At 39.5% G+C, this 27,878-nt stretch overlaps 1 protein-coding gene across 1 annotated transcript; it reads right to left on the reverse strand.

Annotated features, from left to right (window-relative positions):
- Window positions 1–1,059: 1,059 nt before the first annotated feature.
- LOC117295704 (degenerin mec-4-like) lies at window positions 1,060–20,630 on the reverse strand. The gene is made up of 11 exons (XM_033778419.1): window positions 19,872–20,630; window positions 12,753–12,940; window positions 12,141–12,241; window positions 10,526–10,689; window positions 9,829–9,930; window positions 8,445–8,562; window positions 7,115–7,190; window positions 6,590–6,647; window positions 5,721–5,803; window positions 4,549–4,624; window positions 1,060–1,794 (listed from the first exon to the last, which is right to left on the reverse strand). The coding sequence occupies exons 1-11, from the start codon at window positions 20,463–20,465 to the stop codon at window positions 1,582–1,584; spliced, it is 1,773 nt and encodes a 590-aa protein (XP_033634310.1). The 5' UTR covers window positions 20,466–20,630; the 3' UTR covers window positions 1,060–1,581.
- Between the last annotated feature and the right edge of the window lie 7,248 nt (window positions 20,631–27,878).

The following is a 27,878-nucleotide window of genomic DNA, read 5'->3' on the forward strand; positions in this document are numbered from 1 at the left end:
TAGATTTGAATAATGTCTCGTACAGTGACTTGCTTAGTCAAATTAAAACATTTGAATTCCTCAGACTATAGAGACAGTTGCTATAATGTCAAATAAAATCGAGGCAAGCTTTTGTATAGCAACCATTAGATGAGCAAACCCCGTTACATTTGTGCCATGCATTTATTCAAGGTTTATTCACCTTATGTGAAGACTGGTTCGAATCCCACATTAGACCAGAGTATTGCATGTTGGTTGGATTTTCAATCCGTACCTGATTGTGTGGGTTTTCCACATAGGGGTTTTCCTCCCACATCTAAAACTGTTCCCCCCCCCCACACTTCTCTTTTAAGTATTGCTTTTACGGGGTACAGTTCAAGACACCTTGAGAATAAAACATTTTATATATATAGGTTTTCTCGGTCAAATTCGGCGAATGAGCAGTCAATTTCATTTCCATACGTTCGAATTAAAGCTGTCGAGTCAAATTCCTTTAGAACTCTGTTAAATTTAGCATATCGTCATTCTTTTTCGTGACACACACGCCTCAATGAGGGCGTCTGCGAATTTGAATGCTGCTTTGATGATTTCTTAAATTGAATTATTATTTTGTTAAAGCCATTGTACACTTTGGGTCAGACCAACAAAATAAAATTCACAGATTTACAAATAATTTACAGGGTTTACAGAAGGTAATAGTGAAAGACTTCTTTTGAAATATTATTCCATGAAATGCTTTACTTTTTGAGAAAACATTAAAACAATTATCAATTCTCGTTATCGAGAATTACGGATTTATTTTAAACGTCATGTCATGACACGGCGATAGGTGCGGCAATAAGGGTGGGTTTTCCCGTTATTTTCTCCCGACTCCGATGACCAATTGAGCTTAAATTTTCACAGGTTTGTTATTTTATATACATGTATAAGTTGTGATACACGAAGTGTGGGCCTTTGGACAATACTGTTTACCGAAAGTGTCCAATGGCTTTAAATCGAATGACGCGCCATTACATTTTGACTAATCATAAAACGAAATCGAATTACCCTTTTTCAGTAGGATTCGATTTTCGCGCGAAATAGAATAGCTTGATGGTTAAATTGGCTGCTCGTTTGCCGAAATTGATCAAGAAAACCTATGATATAATATATATATATACATTTGATTAATCTACTTAAAACATTTACAATGGGTAGCAGACAAGCAGTTCCCCATCAAGGCACGATCGTGTACTGACAATTTACTCATATATATAAAAATTTCACATAAACTTTACATAAAATATTATTGGAGAATCCGTAACATTTCCCAAGATTTCAAAAGATCAAAATAATTTTCTCTCAATGCTTCAGACCATTTTTCTCATTGGCCGGTTTTACTTCATAGTGCAAGGTTTATACATAAAGAATAAAGAAGGGCGTCAGTTTTAAGACTATGTATTATCACCAAAGCCCGCGTATCATTTTTAAATACAAAACAACGCAAGACTCTTCGTTTGAAAGACAAGGACAATATTCAACAATTTATTAGCTACTTAGATTTGACAGGATCCAACTTTCTTAAAATAAATAAAACTATGATTGATTTCGAAAAGTTAACTTTTACAACTGCTCCAACGAAACACCTCGGTTATCGACCGGGAATATCTTGAGGTTCTTGACGGGTGTACAGGTCGTCTTTTTCCGGCGTGCCATCTTGGCGAAACACACCCTGAAGAGAAAGCCGCAGCTTTCCACAAACTCGAACATTGTCAGAACGGACAGGCCCAGCCAGAGTCCAAGTTGACCGCCGACGTCGCTTATCAAATTTACAAACTGTGGAAACAAAATATTCACACAAAGATGTTCTTGTGAATTTCACAGAGAGTTAAGACTAGTCTTATTTCGAGTTAGGACGAGTTACTCGTCCTATGTTCGGACTAGTCCCCCCAACTCTTTGTGAAATCGACCCTTGGTTTAACAAACAGGCGTGTGGCAGTAGATTCACTCCCTCGAGGTGTCCATAATTATTTTGTCTAATGACGCCCTCTGTTGAACCACTTCCTTCAGCCCTTGTTTACCATATTGTTTGTTTATGTGTATAGACGATGTGACCTATGTTTACATTCAAACAGCCCTCTGTTGAAAAAAAACTGTATACGTCATGTTTCGCCAGGCAAAAAGACACGTAGTCATGGTAACATTGCATACACTTTCCTAGCTGGCTGCCAAAACACAAAGGTTTTGCCCGGCGTTATGCGCGCGAATCATGTTATGATTTTCGTGTGACGTCGGAGGTCACGTCGTCTATTGGAGACCGTCACTGGGACAACCGAGGTGGCACGGAGATTCTGTCCCGTGAGACCCCCCCCCCCCCCCTTGGATTTGGGTACACATTGTTCTGATAGCGCACTCTTTTGAACCAACCTTCTTCAGTCCATGTTAGTTTCCTTATGGGGGACATAATGTAATTAATAACTAACATAGTTACATCTTGTAGTATATTTGTTTACTCTTATTTTTGTTTTTACTTTTTTTTTTTTTTCTTAATTTTCCGTAACATTCTTTAATATTTACGTAATTTTTATAACGTAATTTTATCATGTGATTTTATGTTTACTTTTAACATGTTAGTTTGTTTGCCCAAATGGGCCCAAATGAAAACCATTTTTTTTACTGATTTGGCTCACCCTGGGTAAACAAAGGAAATAAATAAATAATCTCTTGGGAAAACCTATCGATTTTACCACATGTAAGATTTTAATAAGGGGCTTACACCAAGTAAATTAAAGTTCTGTATACTCTACCAAACTTGCGACTTATCCTCATTATTAAAATAGGTAATTATTTGAATAAACCACAAGGTCACAATTTGTAAGAATGGTCCGCAGTCCGGCGACCAGACTTTAAGAATGCGTTTGATTGTGATTGTTTGTCAAGTATAGCAGAAGTTCTGTCGACTCTACCAAACTTGCAACTCACCCCAAGTAAATAGAAACGCTGAGTTGGTCTATGAAAAGCGTTTGTAACCGTTTGTTAATATAAAATGCATAATGGTTGGAAAGATGTTTTAAAAATAGAATACAATGATCCACACAAACACGCCTCGAAATTGCACGGTTTTCCTTTTACCTCATCGACGAACACGGTCGGCCATTTATGGGAGTCTATGGGAGTCAAATTTTTGACTCCCATAAATGGCCGACCGTCTTAGTTCGCAAAGTAAAATGAAAACCACGCAATTTCGAGGCAAATTTGTGTGGATCATTGTACTCTACTTTTAAAAACATCTTTCCAACCATATGCATTTTATAACAAACGGTTCTAAACGCTTTTTATAGACCAACTCGACCGATCCAAGGCAACGTGTTCCTTTAATCAGCACACCAAATACTACTTGCAGGCAACATATTTGAAGTGACAACAACCAGACTTCAGGTATGCGCGCGATTTTTTCTCAAGTAAAGCAGAAGTTCTGTTGACTCTACAAAACTTGCAACTCGTCCTCGGTAAATAGAAACAGTGTTGTTTTGCACAACAAATCCAAATACTGCCTTCAGGCCATATTGAATTGACAAGGTCCCCCAAAGAACAGTTCCTAATCCGGCAACCAGAATTTTGGATGGAATGCGTGCGATTGATTTTGTCAAGCACCAGTGCTGCATCAGTGATCATTTAGTATTATTTTGTTCATCGAAAAGTGTTGACTGTAATTCTTTTTAAAAAGTCTATTGATAGTTAGAAATAGCCTGGGGGGCAATTACGAACCCTTCTTTGGTGAATGGTTGGCTAACTAAACGGGGGAAAAAAACCTATTGAACAGCAATACTTTTGAATAAATAATGACTAGCGTGAGATGTGACCAGACGGATCAACAGACATAATACTCAGCCCCGACTATAATTAACCCAACTAATGCCTTCGTGTGTCAGGCACCTTCACTGTATCTAGGTTGTGGTTTTAAGCACAGAGGATTACATCTTCTTCCCCACAGATACATTCTCACACAGATAGTTTACCTCTGTTGTAATCCCCCTATGTTCAACACCCCATGTTTTGGTACCCATATTTCAATCCCCCTAGTTTCGACACCCTTTTGTTTTGACACAGACACCCTTAGTTCCGGCACACCCCAATGTTCCTACACTCATATGCTCCTATACACTCCTTTGTTTCGACACCCCTGTGTTTCGGGACACTCCATGTTCCGACACAATTATGCTCCTATACACCCCTTTGTTCCGACACACATGTTTGGACACCCATGTTTCAACCCACCTATGTTTCAGACACCCATGTTCCAGCAAACCCTAATGTTCCGACACTCATACGCTCTTACACCCCTTCTCCGACACCCATTTATTGTTCTGACTCCCCTATTTGACACCCCCAAGTCCCGGCAGCTTGTTCCGAAACCATGTTCCGAAACCCCTATGTTCCGAAACCCCTATGTTCCGAAACCCCTAATGTCCCGACACCCCTGTGTTCCCAAAACCCCAATGTTCCGACACCCTTAATGTTCTAAAACACATTTTGTTACGATACCCCTACTTTTTGAAACCCCAAGATTAAGAACCAAATGTTACTTACAGCGTAAGCAGGCAACTGTTTGATGTATTGATAATTGAACTCCTGAAAGAAGACATCCACTTTGGCTACGTTTCGCCTGTTTGGTGATAAAAAGAGAAAATCACACCAATTTAGGAAAGTGACCACCAAAAGTCAATCTATAGTTTCTCTGTAACTTGAACGACGCTACACATAATCGTATATCATGTTTTTTATCTGAAATAATAGGTCAAAAGAAATATAAATATTTTAATGTTATGTGCACAGTTTTGCAGTTGTTGGCTAGGTCTAATAAGAAAGTTAGAATGTTGGATTTTTTTAAAACTGATTTGTTTTGGCGGAGTACCTATGTAACAAACAACTCAAAAGGGCATTATGGGGTCTTTATGTTATGTTTGGTTATGACTCAGAAAATAAATGGCATTAAAAACTTACGTGGTAAACAAAAGTACAGTAGTTTTGAATAGTATAATGCATTTTGAAGAAAAAAAATTCACTTCAAAGTACTGTTGTGATGGAACATATATATCACTTTTTATAGGAGTCGTTACCGCAGTAACGCTCCAGATTTTCAGCCATATCTGTAAAACGCTACCACCTTTTAAAATGAACTTTTTAGAGGTTGGTTCTTTGGTACTTACAACTATATAGACTAAAACAAACAGTGGGTTCAAACTACCAAACGTTTAAAATCCCTGGACACCTTTGGTAATTTGTCACTGGCAAGTATTCTCACTTGGTGTATCCCATAGCCATACAATAACACATGTGAAGTTGCAAGAGAATGATGAAAGAAAATAAAAGACACACTTGTTGCACAATCAATTTAAGTATGTTTTTATGCTAACAAAGTGTCAAGTGCCTTTAAATGCAGTGGACACTATTGGTAATTACTCAAAATAAGTATTAGCATACAACCTTCCTTGGTAACGAGTAATGGGGAGCTGTTGATAGTATAAAACATTGTGAGAAACGGCTCCCTCAGAATTAGATTTTGAGGTCTCGAAAACAAGCATCTGAAAGCACACAACTTCGTGTGACAAGGGTTGTTTTCCTTTCGTTGTTAGTTCAAATTTTCACAGGTTTGTTATTTCGTGCGAATGTTGAGTTACACAAGTGAAATGACTAATCTTTGACAATTACCAAATGTGTCCAGCGCCTTTAATTGAGAGTTTGGAGTGGTTTCAACTTACTTGACCCATTCGCCCGGTGAGGTTTTCCTCAGGTTGGTCCGTACCTCCTCATTACGATCGATGATATCACGGAAAAGTTTATCCTGATGGAAACGAGTCAGTTAAGAAATGTATTTAGGCCTATATATTTATAAACCAGAAAAAAGGACTGTTACAATCGGTTTACTCAATAGGACCTACGGTATAAAGTAAAGGTCTGAAGTTTCGACTTTATGCAGCAGATTGTTCTCAAAGGCTAACAGCACAACACACGTAAACAGGCATACATAAACATAATTAAGCAGTCAAGTGCCTCTCTCTCAGTTTATTTATTTCCAATTGACTTTACAAGCAAACTATAATTCTATATTTTTGGCAAAAAGTATTCCTCACAAGTGAACTTAATAAGTATGCTTGTAAGTCTGTTCAAACTTGTCAACTAGGGTGCGAGCTATAAGCATGAGGAAACCTGTAAACGCGGGTGCTTGCTATGTGAACCTTGGATCGGTCCAGTTGGTCTTTGAAAAGAGTTTGTAACCGTTTGTTAAAAATGCATATAATTAGAAAGATATTTTAAAAGTAGAATATAATGATCCACACAAGTATCACTCAAAATTGACTCCCATAAATGGCCGACCGTGTTAGTTCGCAAAGTTAAAGGAAAACCACGCAATTTTGAGGCAAATTGGTAGATCATTGTATTCTACTTTTAAAACATCTTTCTAACCAAAATATGCATTTTATAACAAACGGTTACAAACGCTTTTCAAAGACCAACTCGACCGATCCAAGGCAACGTGTTCCTTTAACCCCCAGTCTTCAAGCATATAAGTGTGCCGGGTTCTTTTACGCCCACTACGCATCCCAGTACACAAACATGCTTGCTTTACCTCATATTTATCAGCAGGCCATACGGATGAACTCACTGAAGTCAGGTAGGTTGTCTCACTGGCAAATCGGAAGGAAACAAATAAAGAGACAGTAAGTACAAGTGCATGGCGAAGCAACTTCACTAAATTCGTTAAGGATAAAAAGATTCACAACCTCTTTGTAAAGTTTTGTTAAAAATTATTATTGGCAGAGAGTCGAAAAAGACTTTCATGTTCCGACATTATAATACTCAGGAAGTTACTCTTAACTTCGGAATTATTTTTATCTTTTCACTTTGAAGAATGTGTGAGCAACGTATTAAAGTTATGATTTCAGCCTAAAAAACTTTAAAATGTCCTTATGTTGAGCTACAACTTTGAAAGCACTCGTCGCTTTTGATTTTACCCTTTCTGTTTGTATTATGTTAACTCCCCATTCCATCTTCGTGGTGTTGGCCTTTGTATAACAACGCAGAAAGTTGGTCTACAAGATGAGAACAGAATGTAACACTAGTATTTTGTTTAACCGAACTCAAAATGACTTACCTACATGCTTGATAACAGTCACATTGCAATGAATCGTTTTTGTACATGTCATCCAGTTTTGTTAGACAGTCTATAGCTGTGAGAATACATGAGAAGTTATGATGAGTTAAAATTGCTTCATTTTGTTTTTCAGTCTGTATAGTCTATCCCTAGACAGTAAGCTTATTATTTTATTATTAGGGAGGTTTCTCATGCGAACGGATACGTTTAGTGCGACGGATACGTCATCATTATGACGTCACACGCTACTCGTTATCCGCTAATACGTGCAGGCGACACTGATGTCCTGCTTGCTTCACGTAAGTAGGTTATGGATAGCTAAACGTATGCTTATGCGTGTCCGTTTGCGTGCGAAACCTAACTAATAATTGAGTCATTGATGGAACAATGGTTAGATATGTTGGTGTCGTCGTCGGGACTGGCTCAGGGGAGGTTCGGGACGCTAAGCCAACGTAGGTTTTCAGGGGCGGATTAAGGGGCTTCTAATAATAATAATAATAATAATAATAAGACTTGTAATGCGCACATATCCACCCTGCTGGGTGTTCAAGGCGCAGTAAAACCAAAAACAAAACAAAAAAACAAAACAAAACAAAAACAAAACACAACACAAAGAAAAACAGACACAACAAAATTAGTCATTGAAAACCTGTGACATAAGATAAGTTTTGAGAAGAGACTTGAATTTTGCAGTACAAAGACAAGATCGAAGATTAAGTGGTAGAGAGTTCCAGATGCGTGGCGCGGCTGAAGAAAAAGACCTGTCACCCCATGAGTGTCGAGATTTGGGTTCAATGAGGAGAAGCATAGAACTTGATCGAAGATTCCTTGATGGAGTGTAAACTTGAAGCAGTTCAGAAATATAGTGAGGAGCCTTGCCTTCTAGATAATAGGGGGCGCACTACTTTGAGGGTTAACTTAAAACTTGAACATTTTCAGTCATCCCAAGATGTAGGTGACCTATTAGGGTGGACGAACCAACCCAGTGCAGCCATTTTTGGGGCATGTGTTTATAAACGATATGGCAAAATTGACCTCGTTTTCTAGTTGTGCCTCAAATATTTTGGCACTAGTCGCGACTAATTTTTTTTGCAGGCGCAATATATTAAAAGTCGATGAAAGGCTCGAAGAATTGTGTCACAGATGTCAGGGCGTGTTTCGTAAGTGAGTTATGTTGTCGTGAAACTGAGTCGCGGCTATTTTGTGTAGGTAGTCGTGGCGGCACGATTAACCGAGTAGTTGAAAAATGGTAGTCGAAACTCGACCAAGCAATTAATAGTCACGACTTTGGCACTAGTCGCTCAGGCTTTAGTGGTGAGTAGCCTATTACCTTTCTCGTCGGTTAGTTCGCATGGAAACACCCCACTGTCTGGCAAGTTTGGATAGTGAGGATCGAAACACTTGCATTCCTTGATGACTTGGTTTTGATAACAGCTACGTTCGCAGGCCTGCAAAAATCACATATAAAATACCATTTTTATTAAAGGCACTGGACACTATTGGTTAATTACTCAAAATAATTGTTAGCATAAAAACTTACTTGGTATCGAGCAATGGAGAGTTGATGATAGTATAACACATTGTGAGAAACGGCTCCCTCCGAAGTAACGTAGTTTTCGAGAAAGAAGTAATTTTCCACGAATTTTATTAAAGGCACTGGACACTATTGGTTAATTACTCAAAATAATTGTTAGCATAAAAACTTACTTGGTAATGAGTAATGGCGAACTGTTGATAGTATAAACATTTTGAGAAACAGCTCCCTCGAGAAAGAAGTAATTTTCCACTAAAATATTTGAATTTGATTTCGAGGCCTCAGAATTAGATTTTGAGGTCCCGAAATCAAGCATTTGAAAGCACACAACTTTGTGTGACCAGGGTGTTTTTCTTCCATTATTATCTCGCAACTCCGAGGACCAATTGAGCTCAGATTTTCACAGGTTTGTTATTTTATGCATATTTTGAGATACACCAAGTGAGAAGACTGGTCTTTGACAACTATCAATAGTGTCCAGTGTCTTAAAAGACATTGTCTAAGTTGAGGTTACTGTGCATTTGACTATGAGACAGCAACCGATTTCACGAAACGCTAGATTAATCGTATCTCAAGTTAGGATGTGAGTGACCCGTCGTAACTTAGGATGGGTTCAATGCGTCCTACGTCTTTGGATGCGGAACTTAACTCGTCCTAAGTCCTAAGATTAATCCTAAGTTAGGAAGAGTTTGGTGAAATCGACTGCTGGACCCTTTTATCACAAAGACTTTTTATCCAAATAAACAGAATGAGTTGGGGAGGGGTTAAAGTTTCCGTTCGTCTGTCAGAATTTTGTGTTGTGCTCGTTGGGTACAAAAGCATTATCGAATACCGATCATAGTTGTACTAAGACGGACTCTGACTATTTTATTCATACAACATCAATTGGCTTGAATGGGAGACTTTCTGGGACGATAGAGGGCAGCAGACTTACCGGGTAAATCCATTGTTCTCAGAATTATGCGCATGTTCAGAACTACGTAAACAATGGAAATTTACCCGGTATGTCTGCTGCCACCTAGCGTTGGAAAGTCTCCTATTGACCTGGATGGGAGATTTTTTTGTTTTATTTTTTTTTGTTTGGGGGGGGGGGAGCGGAAAACGACCACATCTTAAAGAAGATTTGCTTCCCCCTTACCAAGTTATAAAATTAGTCTTTACAAAATCAAATGTGGAATACCTTTAAGCTGTACGTTGTATTATAGACCTCTTTGAAGATATCATTGCTCTTTGGACTATCTGAGCAGTTACTGTAAAGGCCGCCCAGACGCTCAATATTCATCTGCAAATCAGAAAAAAAACACAAACAAACAAAATTATGAATCACCAAACAAAACAAAAACATAATAACAAAAGCAGTAGAATTTTTCCCTTACTGTAAGCAGCTGTGAGAGTTCTAAGTATTTCTCGTGTATTTTTGAATATTTAGCATGTTGTACTGTATGCTATGGGAGTTTATTTAGTGGGATTTACCCTTATAAAGCAACAGTCATAGCCGTAAGCTGTAGCCGTAAGCTGTAGCCGTAAGCTGTAGCCGCAAATTCAAACACGGCCTCAAGACCTTTCTTTTGCTGTCAAACAAACCGCCTTGGTTGATGGACTGCCGAATGTTTGTAAAACACTCAATCGTATTGTCAGATGTTTTAGCCAAATTCAACATTTTCCACAAACTTTCAATTAAATAAAATACCTCCCATAGTTAGTTGTTTTTGTTTTCAGCAAAATCAATACATTGTTTGAATGTTTGTAATGACATTGTTACAAACAGTAGCGATCTGTTTTTGATTTGCATTTATGGCTTTCAATAGTTTTCCAACCATGGTTAACAAAAAACTCGGGCTGTGACGTTGCACAAGAATTATGCTCCCATTACTTACGATACGAGCCGCTACGGCAGTCTGGAATCCCGGTGAGATGGCAATGCCGTCATCCTCAGGAAATGGCATCTTGTCAGGGCCGTGGACAACGAGTCGGAATCCAGCCGATTCGGTTATATCCGGCATGTACTCGTCCTGTTGTACGAACAGACGCATGGATAAACCTGCAAACAGAGGAATAGCACAACATTAAAAGCAGTGGACACTATTGGTAATTACTCAAAATAATTATCATCATAAAAACTTTCTTGGTTACGAGTACCGGGGAGAGGTTGGTAGTATACAACATTGTGAGCAACAGCTCCCTCTGAAGTGACGTAGTTTTCGAGAAAAGTAATTTTCCACGAATTTGATTTCGAGACCTCAAGTTTAGACTTTGAGGGCTCGAAATCAAGCATCTGAAAGCACACAACTTCGTGTGACAAGGGTGTTTTTTTTCTGTCATAGTTATCTCTCAACTCCGACGACCGATCAAGGTCAAATTTTCAGAGCTTTGTTATGTTATGCATATGTTGAGATACACCAAGTGGAAAGACTGGTCTTTGACAATTACCAACAGTGTCCACTGTCTTTAGGACATCCAATGAGCAATTTTGATAATGGTAGACACATTTTATAAATCGGATTTTGGTAAATTTGTTTGTATTAAAGCACCCGAACCAAAGAGTGTACTCCTACGTCCCACCACATCCCCAACCAGGCTTATATGACAATTTAAAACTTGTTGATTTAATTATTCTTAGTTCAATCCCAAATCACCAGTAAGTTTTCCCTTGTGGTTTATAATTTGATAATTAAATACTTCATGAGTATTTTACAACTATCTACATAACTGGTATTAACAGAAAATATTTATCTGATACACTTTAAAGGCAGTGGACACTATTGGTAATTACTCAAAATAATTATTATCATAAAATCTTTCTTGATTAAGAGTAATGGGGAGAGGTTGATGGTATAGAACATTGTGAGAAACGGCTCCCTCTGAAGTGACGTAGTTTACGATAAAGAAGTAATTTTCCACGAATTTGATTTCGAGACCTCAGATTTAGAAATAAACCATCTAAACGCACACAAGACTTCGTGTGACAAGGGTGTTTTTTCTTTCATTATTATCTCGCAAGTTTGATGACCGATTGAGCTCAAATTTTCACATGTTTGTTATTTTATGCGTATGTTGAGATACACCAACTGTGAAGGCTAGTCTTTGACAATTACCAATAGTGTCCACTGCCTTTAAGAGAGGTCTATTTGTCTAGTTATGAAGTGAAAATGGAGTGAACCCAAAATACATCAGGCAAAAATCTTAAATGTTCCGTTTCACTTTATTTTGACTTGTAGATAAACAAGCGTAAATTCTGACTTTAATTTCCCCCAAGCTAGCAGGGCCCAACATTTTGCTTTGCATGAAATTTCTTCCTTGATAAAAACAGGATTACCAACCAAATTTCCTTTGTTGCATAGTGCTTGTTACCGGTATTGAGCTGTTGTTTGCTTATCTTGAAAATCATGTGAAAATTTGGTTGGTAATCCTGTGTTTGTCAATGCAAAAATTGCATGCTGAGAACATTTTTATGCTTAGAGCAACTCTATGAAATTGGCACAGTTCACTCACCGTAAAGGGGACCCGGTCGGTTTGTAAACAAATCTCCTTTAGTAAAATGGTTGAAGGTGTAACAGTTGCCATACTTGTAATGGTAGAAAGACGTGAAGTTTCTGAAAAACAGAAAGACTTAAGCGTTAAGCTCCAAATAAAGTGAGAAACGTTTATGAACACTTCCCCGGGTCACACTATCCCCGGGTCACACGACCCCAGGTCACACGCCCTGGGTTAAAGACACTATATTGGTAATTGCTCAAAATAACTGTTAGCATAAAAACTTACTTGGTAATGAGCAATGGAGAGAAAAAGAGCAATGTTGATAGTTTAAAACATTGTGAGAAACGGCTCACTCTACGTAGTTTGTGAGAAAGAGTTAATTTCTGACTCAAACATTAAACGACTTCAGGCCCGAAGCCCTTTTTAGGGACAGGAAGCATACACATATTTTGTGCAACAAGGGTATATTTTTCTCTTTCATTATTCTCTTGCAACTACGATGACCATTTGAGTCAAAATTTTCACAGATTGTGAATGTTGTGCTTATTATAGGGATACACCGATTGAGAAGTCTGGCCTTTGACAATTACTAAAGGTGTCCAGTGCCTTTACAACAAGGAAACTTACGAAGGTGAGCAGGGGTATCCTTTCCATTTGCAATCCAGTAGCATGGTAGACAGGCTATGACCCATCATCATGCGTTCTTGCTCCGTTATGTTGGCAAGCTCCGTGATCAGTGTTTGCTCCAAAAGGTAGCTTGGATCTCTCTCTCTGAAGAAGTCACCCTGCTCCCGGTCATCCCAGCTCTCAAGAGCCTGTACACAAAATGCGAGATAGATAAGTTTTAGAATTAGATTTGATGCTTTTGTTCGATAGATAATCTGTATTTTATAGATGGTTTGCAAATGACGTCATTGGCCACCATCTTTGATATATGCAGCGTAGAGAGCTGAAGGTAGCACGTACGGGCGTGCACTTTTTCACTTTTTAATTTTTTATTTATTTTTGCATTAAAGACGGCGGTCAATGCAATCTTTCTATTCGCGGCCTCGAAAATCACGAATTAAGTTTTATCCACAACCTCACACAACCTTACCTTTTGAGTTTTAAAACCCTTCCATATAATAAAGGTTTTCTCTGTCAATTTCGGCAAATTTAAACCACTATACCATTCTATATTGCGCGAAATCGAACGATCCCTGAAAACAAGTTATTTAATTTCGTTTTACGACCAGTGAAATGTAGGCTACCGTTGCGTCATTCGATTTTTTAATCTTAATTTATTTACACATTTATTTTTATTGCAGCCCCACATTATACAATTTAACAAAAAAAAAATCATTCAATTTAACAATTCAACAAAGCATTATTCAAATTTGCAGGAGTTTTTTGAAACGCAGTAATAATTGGAGAGGCAAAGTATATTTAATTCGAATGCCGTGAATAAGTAAAAGCATTATTGTATCGAACGATAATCTCAACTGTTGTCTAAAATGTAGTTGACTCATTTGTGTTGAATTAATTAAAAGGGTGTATGATGTGAGAACGCCATCACAGTGTTAACTAACACACTCTAAAAACTAAAGAGTTGAATCCAACACTTGCAAGAGTGACTACTCTTTGCAAGTGTTGGATCCAGCGTTTTGTTTGTTAAATCTACAGTTTTAAGTTTCTGATCCAACGCAAAAAGGGTTAATTCAACAATTTAAGTGTTATTTCAACATTTTCTTTAAAAAAATCTGCTGAATTATTGGATCAGCTTTTTAAACGTTAAACTGGCACTTAAATTGTTGACCGAATACTTTAAAATGCTGGATTTAACATATAAATTGCTGGATTCAACACTTTCAAAGTACATGTAGTCACTCACCGAACTCATGCAAGTGTTGGATTCAAATCCGTTTAATTTTAAGAGTGCACTTAACGTTGATTAGTCAATTTTGTTTCAATTAGCAAGCCAGGGCCCAAGTTCATGGCTCTGCTTACCGCTGAATTCTGCGCTAATGAATACGATTCCCCGCTTACGTGAAAGCGCCGAATTTCTGAGCTAGATTTGTGTAAGTATAGAATGCCTAGTAACGTTGAGTACGCACGTGCAGAAGCCAAGATTCGCCGCTAACCCGTGAAATACGCTTGCCGTAAGCACGAATTCCATGCTTCCGAACGCCGATTCCGTGCTTACGGTAAGCAGAGCCATGAAATTGGGCCCAGGTTGGATGTAACTCATGCCGATAGAACCCCATGAAACAATGTTTGGTATAAGACACATCCATCCACGTACAGCGGGAATCAATTGAAGCCAGAATTTGTTTGGAGTGTACCCGCTTCCTTATTCGCCTTATCTCCCAAGCAGTATATTAGCACGATGGAGATTATTTGGGACTTCTGTCTTCAACTCTAAATAATTCCTCCTGTTTACACAGATGATATTAGAGGAGGACGATTTGTCTGTTTTAAGAGAACGCATCAAGACACTGTGTAAGTTACATCTCGTTGTTAGCTCAATCCAACAGAGCTTTCAATATTTTACTAATGGTCTCTATTATCAATTGTATGGAATGAAGTATCAATTAATTGACCATGGCACCGGGTTGTACCTGTCTGAAGAGAACGAAACACCAAGCACCGGTCGGTACCAACATCTAAATAATTATTCATAGCGCGACATGGAGACGCTTCTGAGAAAACTCATTTCGGGGAAACCAACACACATTAATTCTATCATTACCTAAATTTACTTTAATGGGATTTAGTTTTTAAAAAGCAATTACGTGCCACGGCACGGGATGGTACAGGAGTGGCCATATATATGACGTATACTATATTTTGTCTTTCAATATTTGCGACTTGGGGGCCGGCTCGTGGGATTGTGCTCTACGTCAATTTAGGCCGTATCTGAAAGTGGCGGGTACAGTTCCGGCTAGACTTGACTCAAGTCCCAATCCCGTGGTGTCATCGCCAGAAGACTATTGTTTTGCGATGCTCTGCATTGATGAATACGATTCCCCGCTTATTAGTGAAAGCGCCGAATTTCTGAGCTAGATTTGTGTAAGTATAGAATGCCTATAGTAACGTTGAGTACGCATGTGCAGAAGCCAAGATTCGCCGCTAACCCGTGAAATACGCTTGCCGTAAGCACGTATTCCATGCTTCCGAACGCCGATTCCGTGCTTACGGTAAGCAGAGCCATGAAATTGGGCCAAGGTTGGATGTAACTCATGCCGATAGAACCCCATGAAACAATGTTTGGTATAAGACACATCCATCCACGTACAGCGGGAATCAATTTAAGCCAGAATTTGTTTGGAGTGTACCCGCTTCCTTATTCGCCTTATCTCCCAAGCAGTATATTAGCACGATGGAGATTATTTGGGACTTCTGTCTTCAACTCTAAACAATTCCTCCTGTTTACACAGATGATATTAGAGGAGGACGATTTGTCTGTTTTAAGAGAACGCATCAAGACACTGTGTAAGTTACATCTCGTTGTTAGCTCAATCCAACAGAGCTTTCAATATATTACTAATGGTCTCTATTATCAATTGTATGGAATGAAGTATCAATTAATTGACCATGGCACCGGGTTGTACCTGTCTGAAGAGAACGAAACACCAAGCACCGGTCGGTACCAACATCTAAATAATTATTCATAGCGCGACATGGAGACGCTTCTGAGAAAATTCGGGGAAACCAACACACATTAATTCTATCATTACCTAAATTTACTTTAATTAATGGGATTTAGTTTTTAAAAAGCAATTACGTGCCACGGCACGGGATGGTACAGGAGTGGCCATATATATGACGTATACTATATTTTGTCTTTCAATATTTGCGACTTGGGGGCCGGCTCGTGGGATTGTGCTCTACGTCAATTTAGGCCGTATCTGAAAGTGGCGGGTACAGTTCCGGCTAGACTTGACTCAAGTCCCAATCCCGTGGTGTCATCGCCAGAAGACTATTGTTTTGCGATGCTCTGCATTGATGAATACGATTCCCCGCTTACGTGAAAGCGCCGAATTTCTGAGCTAGATTTGTGTAAGTATAGAATGCCTATAGTAACGTTGAGTACGCATGTGCAAAAGCCAAGATTCGCCGCTAACCCGTGAAATACGCTTGCCGTAAGCACGTATTCCATGCTTCCGAACGCCGATTCCGTGCTTACGGTAAGCAGAGCCATGAAATTGGGCCCAGGTTGGATGTAACTCATGCCAATAGAACCCCATGAAACAATGTTTGGTATAAGACACATCCATCCACGTGGATTGTGCTCTACGTCAATTTAGGCCGTATCTGAAAGTGGCGGGTACAGTTCCGGCTAGACTTGACTCAAGTCCCAATCCCGTGCCATCGCCAGAAGACTATTGTTTTGCGATGCTCTGCATTCCCCAACCTGTTTTCGGGACCACGTTTTGACGGCGAGCGCGACGCGATACACGACAACGGGACTTCAGTTGGTTGCCTCAAAGATGCCCCAAAGATGCCTGTAAAAGTTGTCTCGTGTGACAATGTCCTTATTCCGCACGCAATATTTACGCAAAACGCTGTGCGTCAACTCAGGGGAGCTCAAGGTAGGAGTTGATATTTCTCTGAAAACAGTCTATATTGTAGGATGGAGGTAAACATATACAAGACAAGGAGTCCCAAAGAGATGCAGTACGTTGAATAAAGCTGTTGTAATGGCTCCGTGTTCTACATCTCAGCAAATCAAGAGTGTGTGGTTGAGAAGAAGCAGAAATTCCAGACATCTATGGCTGTTTTGTAAAAAAAGACGTGGTGTGCATACTACTGAATCCAAATAAGGAGAAGTGACACAGTCCCGGTCGCTTGATCCGAAGAAGAAAAGAAAAACATGGCGAAAAAAGTGCATTAAATGAATTTGCAACCCCCGATGGATCGCTTTTGAATTCACCATTGACAAGGTCGATTGAAAAGGGCTACTGTTTTGACCTAGCAATAATGGACGGAAAGATTTCCGGATTGTCCATTAATTAGTGTATACAAATTATTTAATCAGCGATGCTGCTGACCAAGTACCAGAGTCCATTATTTCAATTATACAGAGAGGCCCACAATGACCAGTACTTGTAGAAAACACGGGTATATATTTGTGTATCTTTTGACATAAAAGTCGATTGATTGGGAAGAGTTACCGGATCGTCCATTAATTAGAATTTATTTACTTAGCGATCCTGCTGACCCAGTCACCAGAGTGCATTATTTCAATATACAAAGAGGTCCACACTTACCAGGACTTGTTGAAAAACCCAGGTAATATATAATTATTAAAAAAAAAAAAAAAAATCGGTTGATTGAGAAGAGTTACATTTTTGCTTAAAGCCATTATACACTTTCGGAACAAAAAACAAAATCACAGATTTACAAATAACTTACAGGGTTTACAGAAGGTAACGGTGAAAGACTTCTCTTGAAATATTATTCCATGAAATGCTTTACTTTTTGAGAAAATATTAAAACAGTTATCAATTCTCGACATCGAGAATTACGGATTTATAGTAAACACGTGTCATGACACGGCGAAACAAGGGTTGGTTTTCCCGTTATTTTCCCCCGACTCCGAGGACCGATTGAGCCTAAATTTTCACAGGTTTGTGATTTTATATATACGTTGTGATATACGAAGTATGGGCCTTGGACAATACTGTTTACCGAAAATGTCCACTGGCTTTAAAGGACAGGAAGATTTCCGGCATGGTTCCATTAATTAGTGTTTATTTAATACGCGGTACTGCTGACCCAGTCGTCAGTTTATATTCACATACAGGGTGAATCAAAAAGAAGTTGACCGGGACTGACGATGTTTTTCAAAATAAGCAAAATGACACTCAAAAGTTCAGTAAAGCATAATTATAACAAGCACTTTCTCCTGCTTATATTAGAAAGGAAGACAAACAAAAAATTATCATTCTGAAGAGGAGTCACGTCGTTTTTAATCAAGGTATATGCCCTACTCATTTTGCAAGATGTCCACGGAATACTTTACAAAACAATGACTTTGTCTATACCCTTAAAGGAACACGTTGCCTTGGATCGGTCGAGTTGGTCTTGAAAAACCGTTTGTAACCGTTTGCTACCGTTTGCTATAAAATGCATAGAATGGAAAGATATTTTTTAAAGTAGAATATAATGATCCACACAAGTATCACTCGAAATTGCGTGGTTTTCCTTTTACCTCGTCGACTAACACAGTCGGCCATTTATGGGAGTCAACTTGACTCCCATAAATGGCCGACTGTGTTAGTTCGCAAAGTACGAAAACCACGCAATTTCGAGGATGGATCATTGTACATGTATTCTACTTTTAAAATCACCTTTCTAACCATATGCATTTTATAACAAACGGTTACAAACGCTTTTCCAAGACCAACTCGACCGATCCAAGGCAACGTGTTCCTTTAATTTTCTATACTCAGATGATTCTAAAATCAAGTATTAACAATCCATGGGACAGCTACAAACATAAGTGCTTTCAGTAAAACATGAATAACTTCTCTAAGAACTAAAAAACATATGTTTCATTCTTTTTTTCTTCAGATAAGCAGGAAATAATGCACGTTGAATACGTGCATCACTGGGGTTTTGAGTGTCAGTTGTTTTATTTTGAAATCATAAATCTCGGCCAACTTCTTTTTGACTCACCCTGTATACAACCACACTGACCATGAAGCTATACAACGAACGCAGACTGAAGTTTTGACAAAGATAGTAAAAGAGGAAGGACCAAAAAAGTTGCGGGTACAACCGTGTGTAAATCTTGTTTGTGGAAATGTTGGCTTTAAAAAGAGCCGGTTTGGTCTCGACGTTTCGAACGGTTATACACTCTGCTCGTTTTCATGAGAAAATATACTTGTGTTCTCCTGAAGCTGATCAGAGCGCATACTGTCCGAGACGTCGAGACCGCACAGGTTCTTTTCAGAGCTATCACACTGACACTAAACAGATTTTCAAATGGTTATACTCTCAAGTTCACTTTATTTATAGGGTGTGTTCGATTAGCTTGCCCGGGTCGACCCCGGTGTGCTGCATTTTCTTTTTCCAGGACGAACGTGTGCAGATAATTACCCAGGTTCGTCCTGGAAAAAAAAACCCGCCACACACCGGGGTCGACCCAGGGAAGGTAAACGAACGCACCCAATATTTCTTCCTATTTATCCACATCATGCACAGCTTCAAACAATACTCATGGTAAAAGAGGTATCGGGATTACCCAGGTACGTTTCTCTAATGACAGAAAAAATGAGAGAGATTTTATTAATTTAAGGGAGATTTAGCTGCACATTACGCGAGACAAACAATGTGAACGTGAACGTCAAAACATTGTGATGTTAAAACCTCACGTTTTTAGCATACTTGAAGTTACCATATTTCACGTCCGTTCTTACAGACGTCATAGGGGAGCATGAATGAGCCCTTAATAGTGGTGACGTCACCTAGAAACAACACAATTTTTTGACGTTCACGTTTACGTGTTTGCTCGCGTTACGTGCAGCTAAACCTCGCTATTATATGAAACTTTCTGTACAAAAGACATATCGTCTGCTACGTGATGTTTGTTGATGCGCAAGCGAGACGAGTTGTCTGTCCATGCAGTATTCTTTGCGGGGGGAGTCCAGCGTAATGGGGCTAATCCCTGTATAGCCTTTAAGTGCTGTATATGGGGATTATTCTTTTAAAGATTTTAAGATTGAAGACGCTATATGTAAATAGAAAAATGCATAAACTCACCTCAGTTACATTCTCAGTGGTGGCTGTGGACGCGTTAGTCCCCGGAGATGATGTGCTGGCAGTGGTTGGATTAAGGGTGGTTGGATTAGGGTTGGCTAGCCCTGCGGTACCGACCTGTTGGGAACCTGAATTGGGACCCGAATTGGGATGATCCGTCCCTCCGGAGGATTGGGTCTCAGATGTCTCAGTTGTGAGGCTGCCATCAATGCCTCCCTGCTGACCGGAAGGCGCGGCCTCATTTGGGGGACCTGGTGGGACAAAGTTAACGTCGAAGGCAGTCCGAAACTCTTCGCTGGCGTCGGCAAGCTTTGAGCGCAACACCGGGTTGTAGTTGCAAATGGTCACGGCAGGAAAGTGGAGCGACCTGTCGAATTTGACGTCTAAACTGACCGTGTAGTTGTACTCGAAGAATGTATTGCTCAGCGTAATTACCTGGATGAGCAGAGCAGTGACACTCCCTAAGAAGAGCATCGACCAAATTGTCTTGGACAGTATAGTCTTGGATCGTTGGACATTCGGCAGCCCATGGGCAGAGCTAGTTGACATCAAGTAGTCAAAGGCTCCGCTAAAAGTGTCCCCGCTAGATTCACCCATTTTGATCTAGTTTAATGGTGGCTTCTTACAATATATAGCGTGCGTACCCGCAACTCAGCGACGCTCAAGGTGTTTTAACATACAGTTTTGTCTCTCCTGCAAAGTATCTTGGACAACCACAGTTGTAGGATAACATGTAGGCCTATTGCTTTTCAGAGCACCATGTAATGGTCTACAGGGTGATGTGGATGGCGCAATATGCTGCCAATCAGTCGGCCATTAAAATATAGTCTGTAAAGTCTAGGTTATGAGAAGTAGTTTCAACTATGCGGTACCTTGACTACTTACATCAGACGGACATCGTTGTCTTTATTCACTGAAGTCACTCGTTGCTGAAGCAGTCGATACACTGAATAACATGGATTTCTAAGCCATTTAGCTTTCACCACTCCACCTGCGTGGATGAAAGATGGACGTCCGTCAGTGACTGGTTGCACGACGCATGCGCTTGGACTTCCCACAATCTTTTAATGGGTGCGTTCATTTAGCTTCCCTGGGTCTACCCCGCGGTGCTCACTCGGGTGAGCCCCTGACAAGAGCTAATCGAACGATCACACTCGCCCTCTCCTCTTCTTCCTTTAAAGTGCTGCTTCGGAAAATTTGAAGATTACCGCACTGTGGCTGGGCGCACGCGTGAAACCATGGGACCGTTATAAGCCAATCAGGTGCAAAATATACATGGTGCAAGTAAAAACTGGCCAGCAAGATTACTGACTAGGGCCCAATTTCATAGAGCTGCTTAAGCACAAAATTTTGCTAAGGCAAAAAAATCAATGCTTATTATAATCAGATTACTGGCCAAGATTCCACTCAATTGTTATGCTAAGTAAACAACAGCTAGAAACCAGTCACAAGCAAATATATGGCATAACATTTCGGCCAGTAACATGTGTAAAATAAGCGAGCTATTTTCCTGCTTATGCAAAATTTTTGCTTAAGCAGCTCTATGAAATTGGCCCGAGGTGAGACCCTCAGTGAATTCTTGAATGCATCTAGAGAGGGTGAGAGTGCAGGGTCCTTATTCAAGCAGTTCCAGTCCCTAATTGTGCGAGGAAAGAATGATGATACATAGACCTGGGGTGCGTTCCACTCGCGCAAACGTTGCCAACAGTTGCGCACGTTCGCCAACAATTTCAAGTGAAACGAGTTGTTCGCCGCCACCGTTGGCGAACGTTGGCAACTTTAGGCGAACATACTTCTGAGGTGTTGGCGAGTGATTTTTAAAATGGCGGACAAGCATATGGTATTATTTCTTTGTTACAAACATAATTACATTGTATTTTCGGTGGATGATAATGCAGATTTGGAATAACAAAGTCAATTAGTTGATGTAATGATGTCAAAAAGAGGACTATTGCAGCAAAATAAAGTTAAAAAAAAACTACGTATGGTGCGTGCGCGCCATCTTCATTTCAGGGCGCCGCCATATTGACATCGCGTATACGCACCAATCGTTCAAAAGATAAAAAACGTTTGCGCGAACAGTTGCGAGTCGTTTGCGCGAGTGGAACGCACCCCTGATTGCTTCTCGTGGTGACGGCATGCACCTCAGGTCACCCCAAGTGACCCACTCCATACCGGGGCAGACCGGGGTCGACCCAGGGAAGCTAAACGAACGCACCCATTATTTCACTCTCTTCGTCCATGGCAATGCCATGGGTTATTAACAATCCCTGGAAGTACCCATTACGGTGATTAAGCCAGTCGGTAATTAATTACATTCACTGATTGCTTTTACTCTAGACTGTTTGACTTTATCCAATATATGTTTTAGAATATATTGACAGTCCATTATTATTTCACTTAAAAAAAGGCCGCACGTTTACCTTCACTCGGAAGTGTAAGTTGTAATTTGTTGATTAAATTGACCACTTTTGAAAGCGTCCTTGGATGTCTATATTCTTTGAATACTTAACCAATCGATCGATGCTTATTCATACAGTATAGTCTTGGGTGGTGCTCAAACACAGAAGGTGTTGTTTTTCTCCACGAATTCACCCACAGTCATACCGTTGTCCCGTGTGTCACTTAAAGACACTGGACACTATTGGTAATTGTTAAAAACCAGTCTTCTCACTTGGTGTTTCTCAACATATGCATGAAATAACAAACCTGTGAAAGTTTGAGCTCAATTGGTCGTCGAAGTTGCCAGATAATAATGAAAGAAAAAACACCCTTGTCACACGAAGTAAGTGTGCGTTTAGATGGTTGATTTCGAGAACTCAAGTTCTTTCTCGAAAACTACGTCACTTCAGAGGGAGCCGTTTCTCACAATGTGTTATACCATCAACCTCTCCCCATTACTCGTCACCAAGAAAGGTTTTATGCTAATAATTATTTTGAGTAATTACCAATAGTGCCCACTGCATTTAAACTTTGTTACAACATCGATTTTCTTTGTTTGGTTTATAGTTAGGACACTACTCTTTGTCTAGTTGGAATGGTCGTGGGTTCAAATCCCGGGGGAGACCATTTTTTTAAAGTGGCGTTTTGAGGGGGTTTTGGGAATTTTCATACAAAAATGTGCGTTACTATTGTTTCCTTTTTTTTCGTCCGGGGCGGATGTTTTTTTTTAAGGTTTTGTTTTCAGGGGGTTGACTTGTTGGGGGAATTTGGGGGAGGGGCATCTACCCCGCCCACGGGTTACCGGCCTGCTTGTGGTATACTTTTGGTAATTGTCAAATACCATTTTCCTAAATTAGTGTATTTATTATATCTACATCCCAACATATGCATTAAAAAGAAAATATCTGTGTAAATTTGTCTCAATTGGTCATCAAAGTGGCAAGTAAATAAAGGAAGATGAAATACCCTTGTTGGTGCATAGAATTGTGTTCTTTCTCAGTTTTCAAATGTTGGTGAAAAATAACTTCTTTCTCTTAAACCACATGACTTAAAAAGGTGTAGTTTATGACTAGGATTTATTATATCAACAGCTCTCAAGTATTATTTACCCAGTAAGATTTTATTACCATTGACTTCTTAAATGAAAAAAAATTAATAAAATGACTGGTTGAGTAGATAGCAAACGTATACCCTGCCTTTATTATGGTCTCGAGTATAGGGGGCCACACACCCGCATAAAAACAAGTTCTACCACTTGACTCGTAGGAAATACAAAATTGTGCAAATTTTATATAATATTTTCTAACACAAGGCTGAACATGAATATAAGAGCAGGTTAGTTCTTCCTGCATAATTTGAGACTTGTCAAACTGTAATCAAAACAACATTTAATGAAATTGCTTGCTCGTAAACGAAACTATATCTTTTCAATGCTGCAAAACGCTCGCGAAATAGAAGTTAAAAATAATGTACGGATGTTTACTTCTTCTTAAGCAACGGAAGACAATGGTGCACATGATATAGAATCTCACCTATTTTAGCTAAATAATAAAAAGGGGCACGATGGAGAAATTCAAGATTTTGAAATTATGTTGTTGTAGTAGAAATCCTGAATCCGTTACTGGTATAAATTATTCAAAAGCAATTTGCATAATTTACGAGGGTTACCAATATTCACACTAGTGTAGTGTTTGAATCGTTTAGGTGCGTGGATACATGCACGAACTACTCATGTGAAACCATGTTAAACTCATAACCAGTAGTTTATTCATGATTATAAGTTTAAATATTCATAAGTTATAACCGTTTGTAATAACACAATTGCATTATTTACATTATTAAAAATATTGACATTCCACTTGGTTTCAATCGTCATGTCAAGAAAATCACTGTTAGAATATATTTGCCTAAGTAATGGCAAACGTTATATAGATAACACTAGGACATTCTAAATGTTTGGGAAAAACCCACCAATTTAATAATATCTAAAATTAAAACAACTCCACCAGCTTAAAATGCAAGTCTCGTGCGTATCGAAATTGAGCAAACTACCCTCGAACGAAGATTATGTTTTTCTGTGAACTCAAAACCTTCTCTTCAAATGCTAGTTAAACAAAATTCATACAAAAGACACCTTATAGCATTTTTCATAAAATAATGTTACAAATAATTTGTTGAAATTAACATTGTAGCAAACGGGAACTTGGGTTAGAAGATGCTGATTTGTTAGAAACACCATTTGCCAAATAACAAATTATGTGAATATTTTGGCTCGATTGGTCATCGAAGTTTCAAGAGAATAATGAAAGAAAAAACACCCTTGCACACGAAGTTGTGGGATTTCAGATGCTTTTTCGAGACATCAAAATCTAATTCTGAAGTATCGAAATCAAATTCGTTGAAAATTACTTCTTTCTTAAAAACTACGTCACTTCAGAGGGAGGGCCGTTTCTCACAATGTGTATATACGATCAACAGCTCCCCATTACTCGTTTTTATACAAACAATTATTTTGAGTAATTGCCAGTAATGTCCATTGCCTTGAAATTACTATAAAACACTGTGGGGTACTCATCACAATGTCAAAACACCCCGCAAACGCAGTTCCTACGTAACGCTCATCATACAGTAGGACGGTTAAGCTGCACGTATGTGCGAGCATTACGTGGGCGTGAACTTCAAAAGTTTGTGTTGTGTCTGGGTGACGTCGCCACTTGGGGCTTATTGCATGCTCACGTATGACGTCTGCGCGCACGAACGTACCTGACGTGAAAAATGGTAACTTCACGTATGCTAAAAACGTGATGTTTTAAATGGATGCTGCAGTGAATTAAAATAAAACAGTTTATTTTGCTGTCATTTATTTCTGATATATGTATTGAACCTCAATAAAATGTGTTTTGTTTTTTCCCCGACATATCTCACTTGAGTAATTAGCGAATAAGTCATGCCCCCCCCCTTTTGTGGATTGTTACCGCCCCCCTACCATCGACGTCACGTCGGGAATTCAAACATATCGTCGGCAAAAAGAGTCTGGTCCCTAACTACACGCGCCTAGATACCAGGCCACACAGTGCACACGTCTCTATTATGCACACAGCCAGGGGGCCCGACGGCTCGGGTTCCCGACATGACGTCACGTTTATGCCCCTTTTAGGGGCGGGGTGGGTTCCCCTAATCTCTTAAAAAACATTTTTAAAATACTCGCGCATTTAATAAAAAAAAAATAAAAACATATTTCAGGTTTAAAAAGTCATGTTTAATCGTTTAAATTATAAAAAAAAAACCGCTGCAGCCACCCTTTAACGACACATTATTCTGACGTTCACGTTCACGTTCACGTTCACGCGGAACGTGCAGCTTAACATCCCTTGTGTCTAATCATTTAAAAGCACAATGATGACAACTTAGTAGCAGAAGATCGAACACGCGCAATACCAACCTAATTACTCTCAAGGCACTAAACATGTAATATATGGAGCTACACTTTCAAAGGGCTCATTGAGCAGTTAAATTGAAACGTCAAACTTCCTTAATTTGAATAACTGTTCACATTCAGAACTAACAATAATAAGCTAGAATACCAGATCAGTATGGACAAAACCTTAACCAGTCATGTTCACCAATGAGTTGAAGCTATGAGTTGATAACAACAAATGCATGTCTATATATAGGGGTCATTGCCTTCAAGCTCTGCTTCTAAAATGGAGTATTTTTATATGTATTTATCTTTACTGTATTGTATTCTTTAAACTGATCGCTCTTGAGTGATAATGTATTTTATTATACATACTGTGGATATAAAATTAACCTTGAACCTTAAAAATGGAGGTTGGTTTCTACCTCCATGTACGTTAAGTGTCGTCTTTGGAACACAACCATGCGGTGCCAGAGAAGGGGCCACAACGACAAGGTGATCAATATTTACCGGTACCGTGGTCGCTATGGAACTGGCAATTAATTTATAACAATGGTCGGGGGAGGGGGGGGGGGTTATGTGCCATAAAAGCGGTATTTTCTCCGCAAAATTGCTCTCATCTACGCAGACAATGAGGCTTTGTATAAAACATTTTTGAACGTCACTCTAAAGCACGTTTTAGATGTGGGAGGAAAACCCAAGAAATGTTGCAGGGAAAACCCACGCAGTCAGGTAGGGACTGAAAACCCAATCCACATAGAATGCCGCCGTTGGGATTTGCTGCAGGGTCCTCGAGGTGGAAGGCGAGGAAGGATGTACCGATTTTACGCCAACCCGGCCGACAACACAAGTGAGAATCCAGACCAACATTTCAGAGGGGCTCAAATATTTGTCAAAGTGCGGCCGCCGAATTCATGAAACGCTATAGACTTATCCTGTCTCGAGTTAAGACGAGTGACTCGTCCTAACTTAGGATTAATCTTAAGGTTTGCATGTTACAGTGCAAGGCTGGGACTCGTCCTAAGTTCTATAAGATTAATCCTATAAGTTAGGAAGAGTTTTGTGAAATCGACGGCGGAGCGCAAAGCCCGTAATACGGCATTATTACTAAAGCAAATTAGAGGCATAATTGATGAAAGAAACAGAACAAAAAGCCCTGAGCTGTAGAATTTGGGCCTTTTGGGCAATACTTTACTTTTTATTTCAAGATTTAGTACAGTATCAGTTTTAAGGAACATACAACACGGTAGTCAGCAATATAGATTCTTTCAAAATGCCGCCTTAAAATATTGAGTTGTCGGTAAACATCACCAGAGCAATGACCCCCTCCCCTGTTGTGAGTTAATTACTATAGCTAGAAATGCACTTTTAAGACACAACAGTGTCTACAGGAGATGGAGCTGAATGCAATTGCATACGACCTCACGAGTCTTTTTATGATATTATAAATGTAACTATTAGTAACAACTTCTTTTGCCTATAGTTACGCAAGAGAGGTCAGTTTAAATTGCACTGTAATATTAAACATGATACTAGATAACAACAGTGGCTTCTTATAACAGCGCCCATACCCGCGAATACACATACCCGCCAATCAGTGACGCTCAAGGCGTATTTTCCTAATGTGTAGTCTTGAAGTCAAGACGGTAATTGTTTTGCGCGGTGTAGTTACAGCGCGGTGTAGCTACGGGGACGGTACACTCACCCACGACTGCCACACGCTACCGACCGTCACTGTGACTGTTGCATGAACGGCAGACAAATAGGCAGCGCCTAACGACTTGTCATCAAGTCTAGGTAATGTGCGACAACGTTTGAATTATGATACCTACTCTTTCTGCAAGCACCATATAATGTTGTACATGGTGCTGTGGCGCAAAATGATGCCAATCAAACCAGGAACAACAGGGCCAACCCCATCTCATTTCGAAAAGTGCACTCTTTTATTTGCATTACACAACACACGGGGCCAGCGGACTTTTTACATCCCATCCGAAGGACACAGCGTCTTGCTTAAGGACTAGTGTCAAGACTGGGACTCGAACCCAAACTCTGCTGATCAGAAACACCAGAGTTTGAGTCCGGTGCTCTAAACCGCATACGAAATTATAGGCCATGACACGTCTGGTGGTGAATCTGATTTCAAAACT

This window comes from Asterias rubens, chromosome 10 (assembly GCF_902459465.1).
Source record: "Asterias rubens chromosome 10, eAstRub1.3, whole genome shotgun sequence".
Classification (NCBI taxonomy): domain Eukaryota; kingdom Metazoa; phylum Echinodermata; class Asteroidea; order Forcipulatida; family Asteriidae; genus Asterias; species Asterias rubens.

Bases quoted from the DNA above. Each gene is read 5' to 3' on its own strand.
- LOC117295704 (XM_033778419.1), bottom strand. From the start codon at position 20,465: ATGGGTGAATCTAGCGGGGACACTTTTAGCGGAGCCTTTGACTACTTG. The intron at 12,242-12,752 runs GTAAGTTTCCTT...TCTGTTTTTCAG, and splicing joins GGATACCCCTGCTCACCTTC to AAACTTCACGTCTTTCTACC. The intron at 5,804-6,589 runs GTAAAGCAAGCA...CGTTTCCATCAG, and splicing joins GGCCTGCTGATAAATATGAG to GATAAACTTTTCCGTGATAT.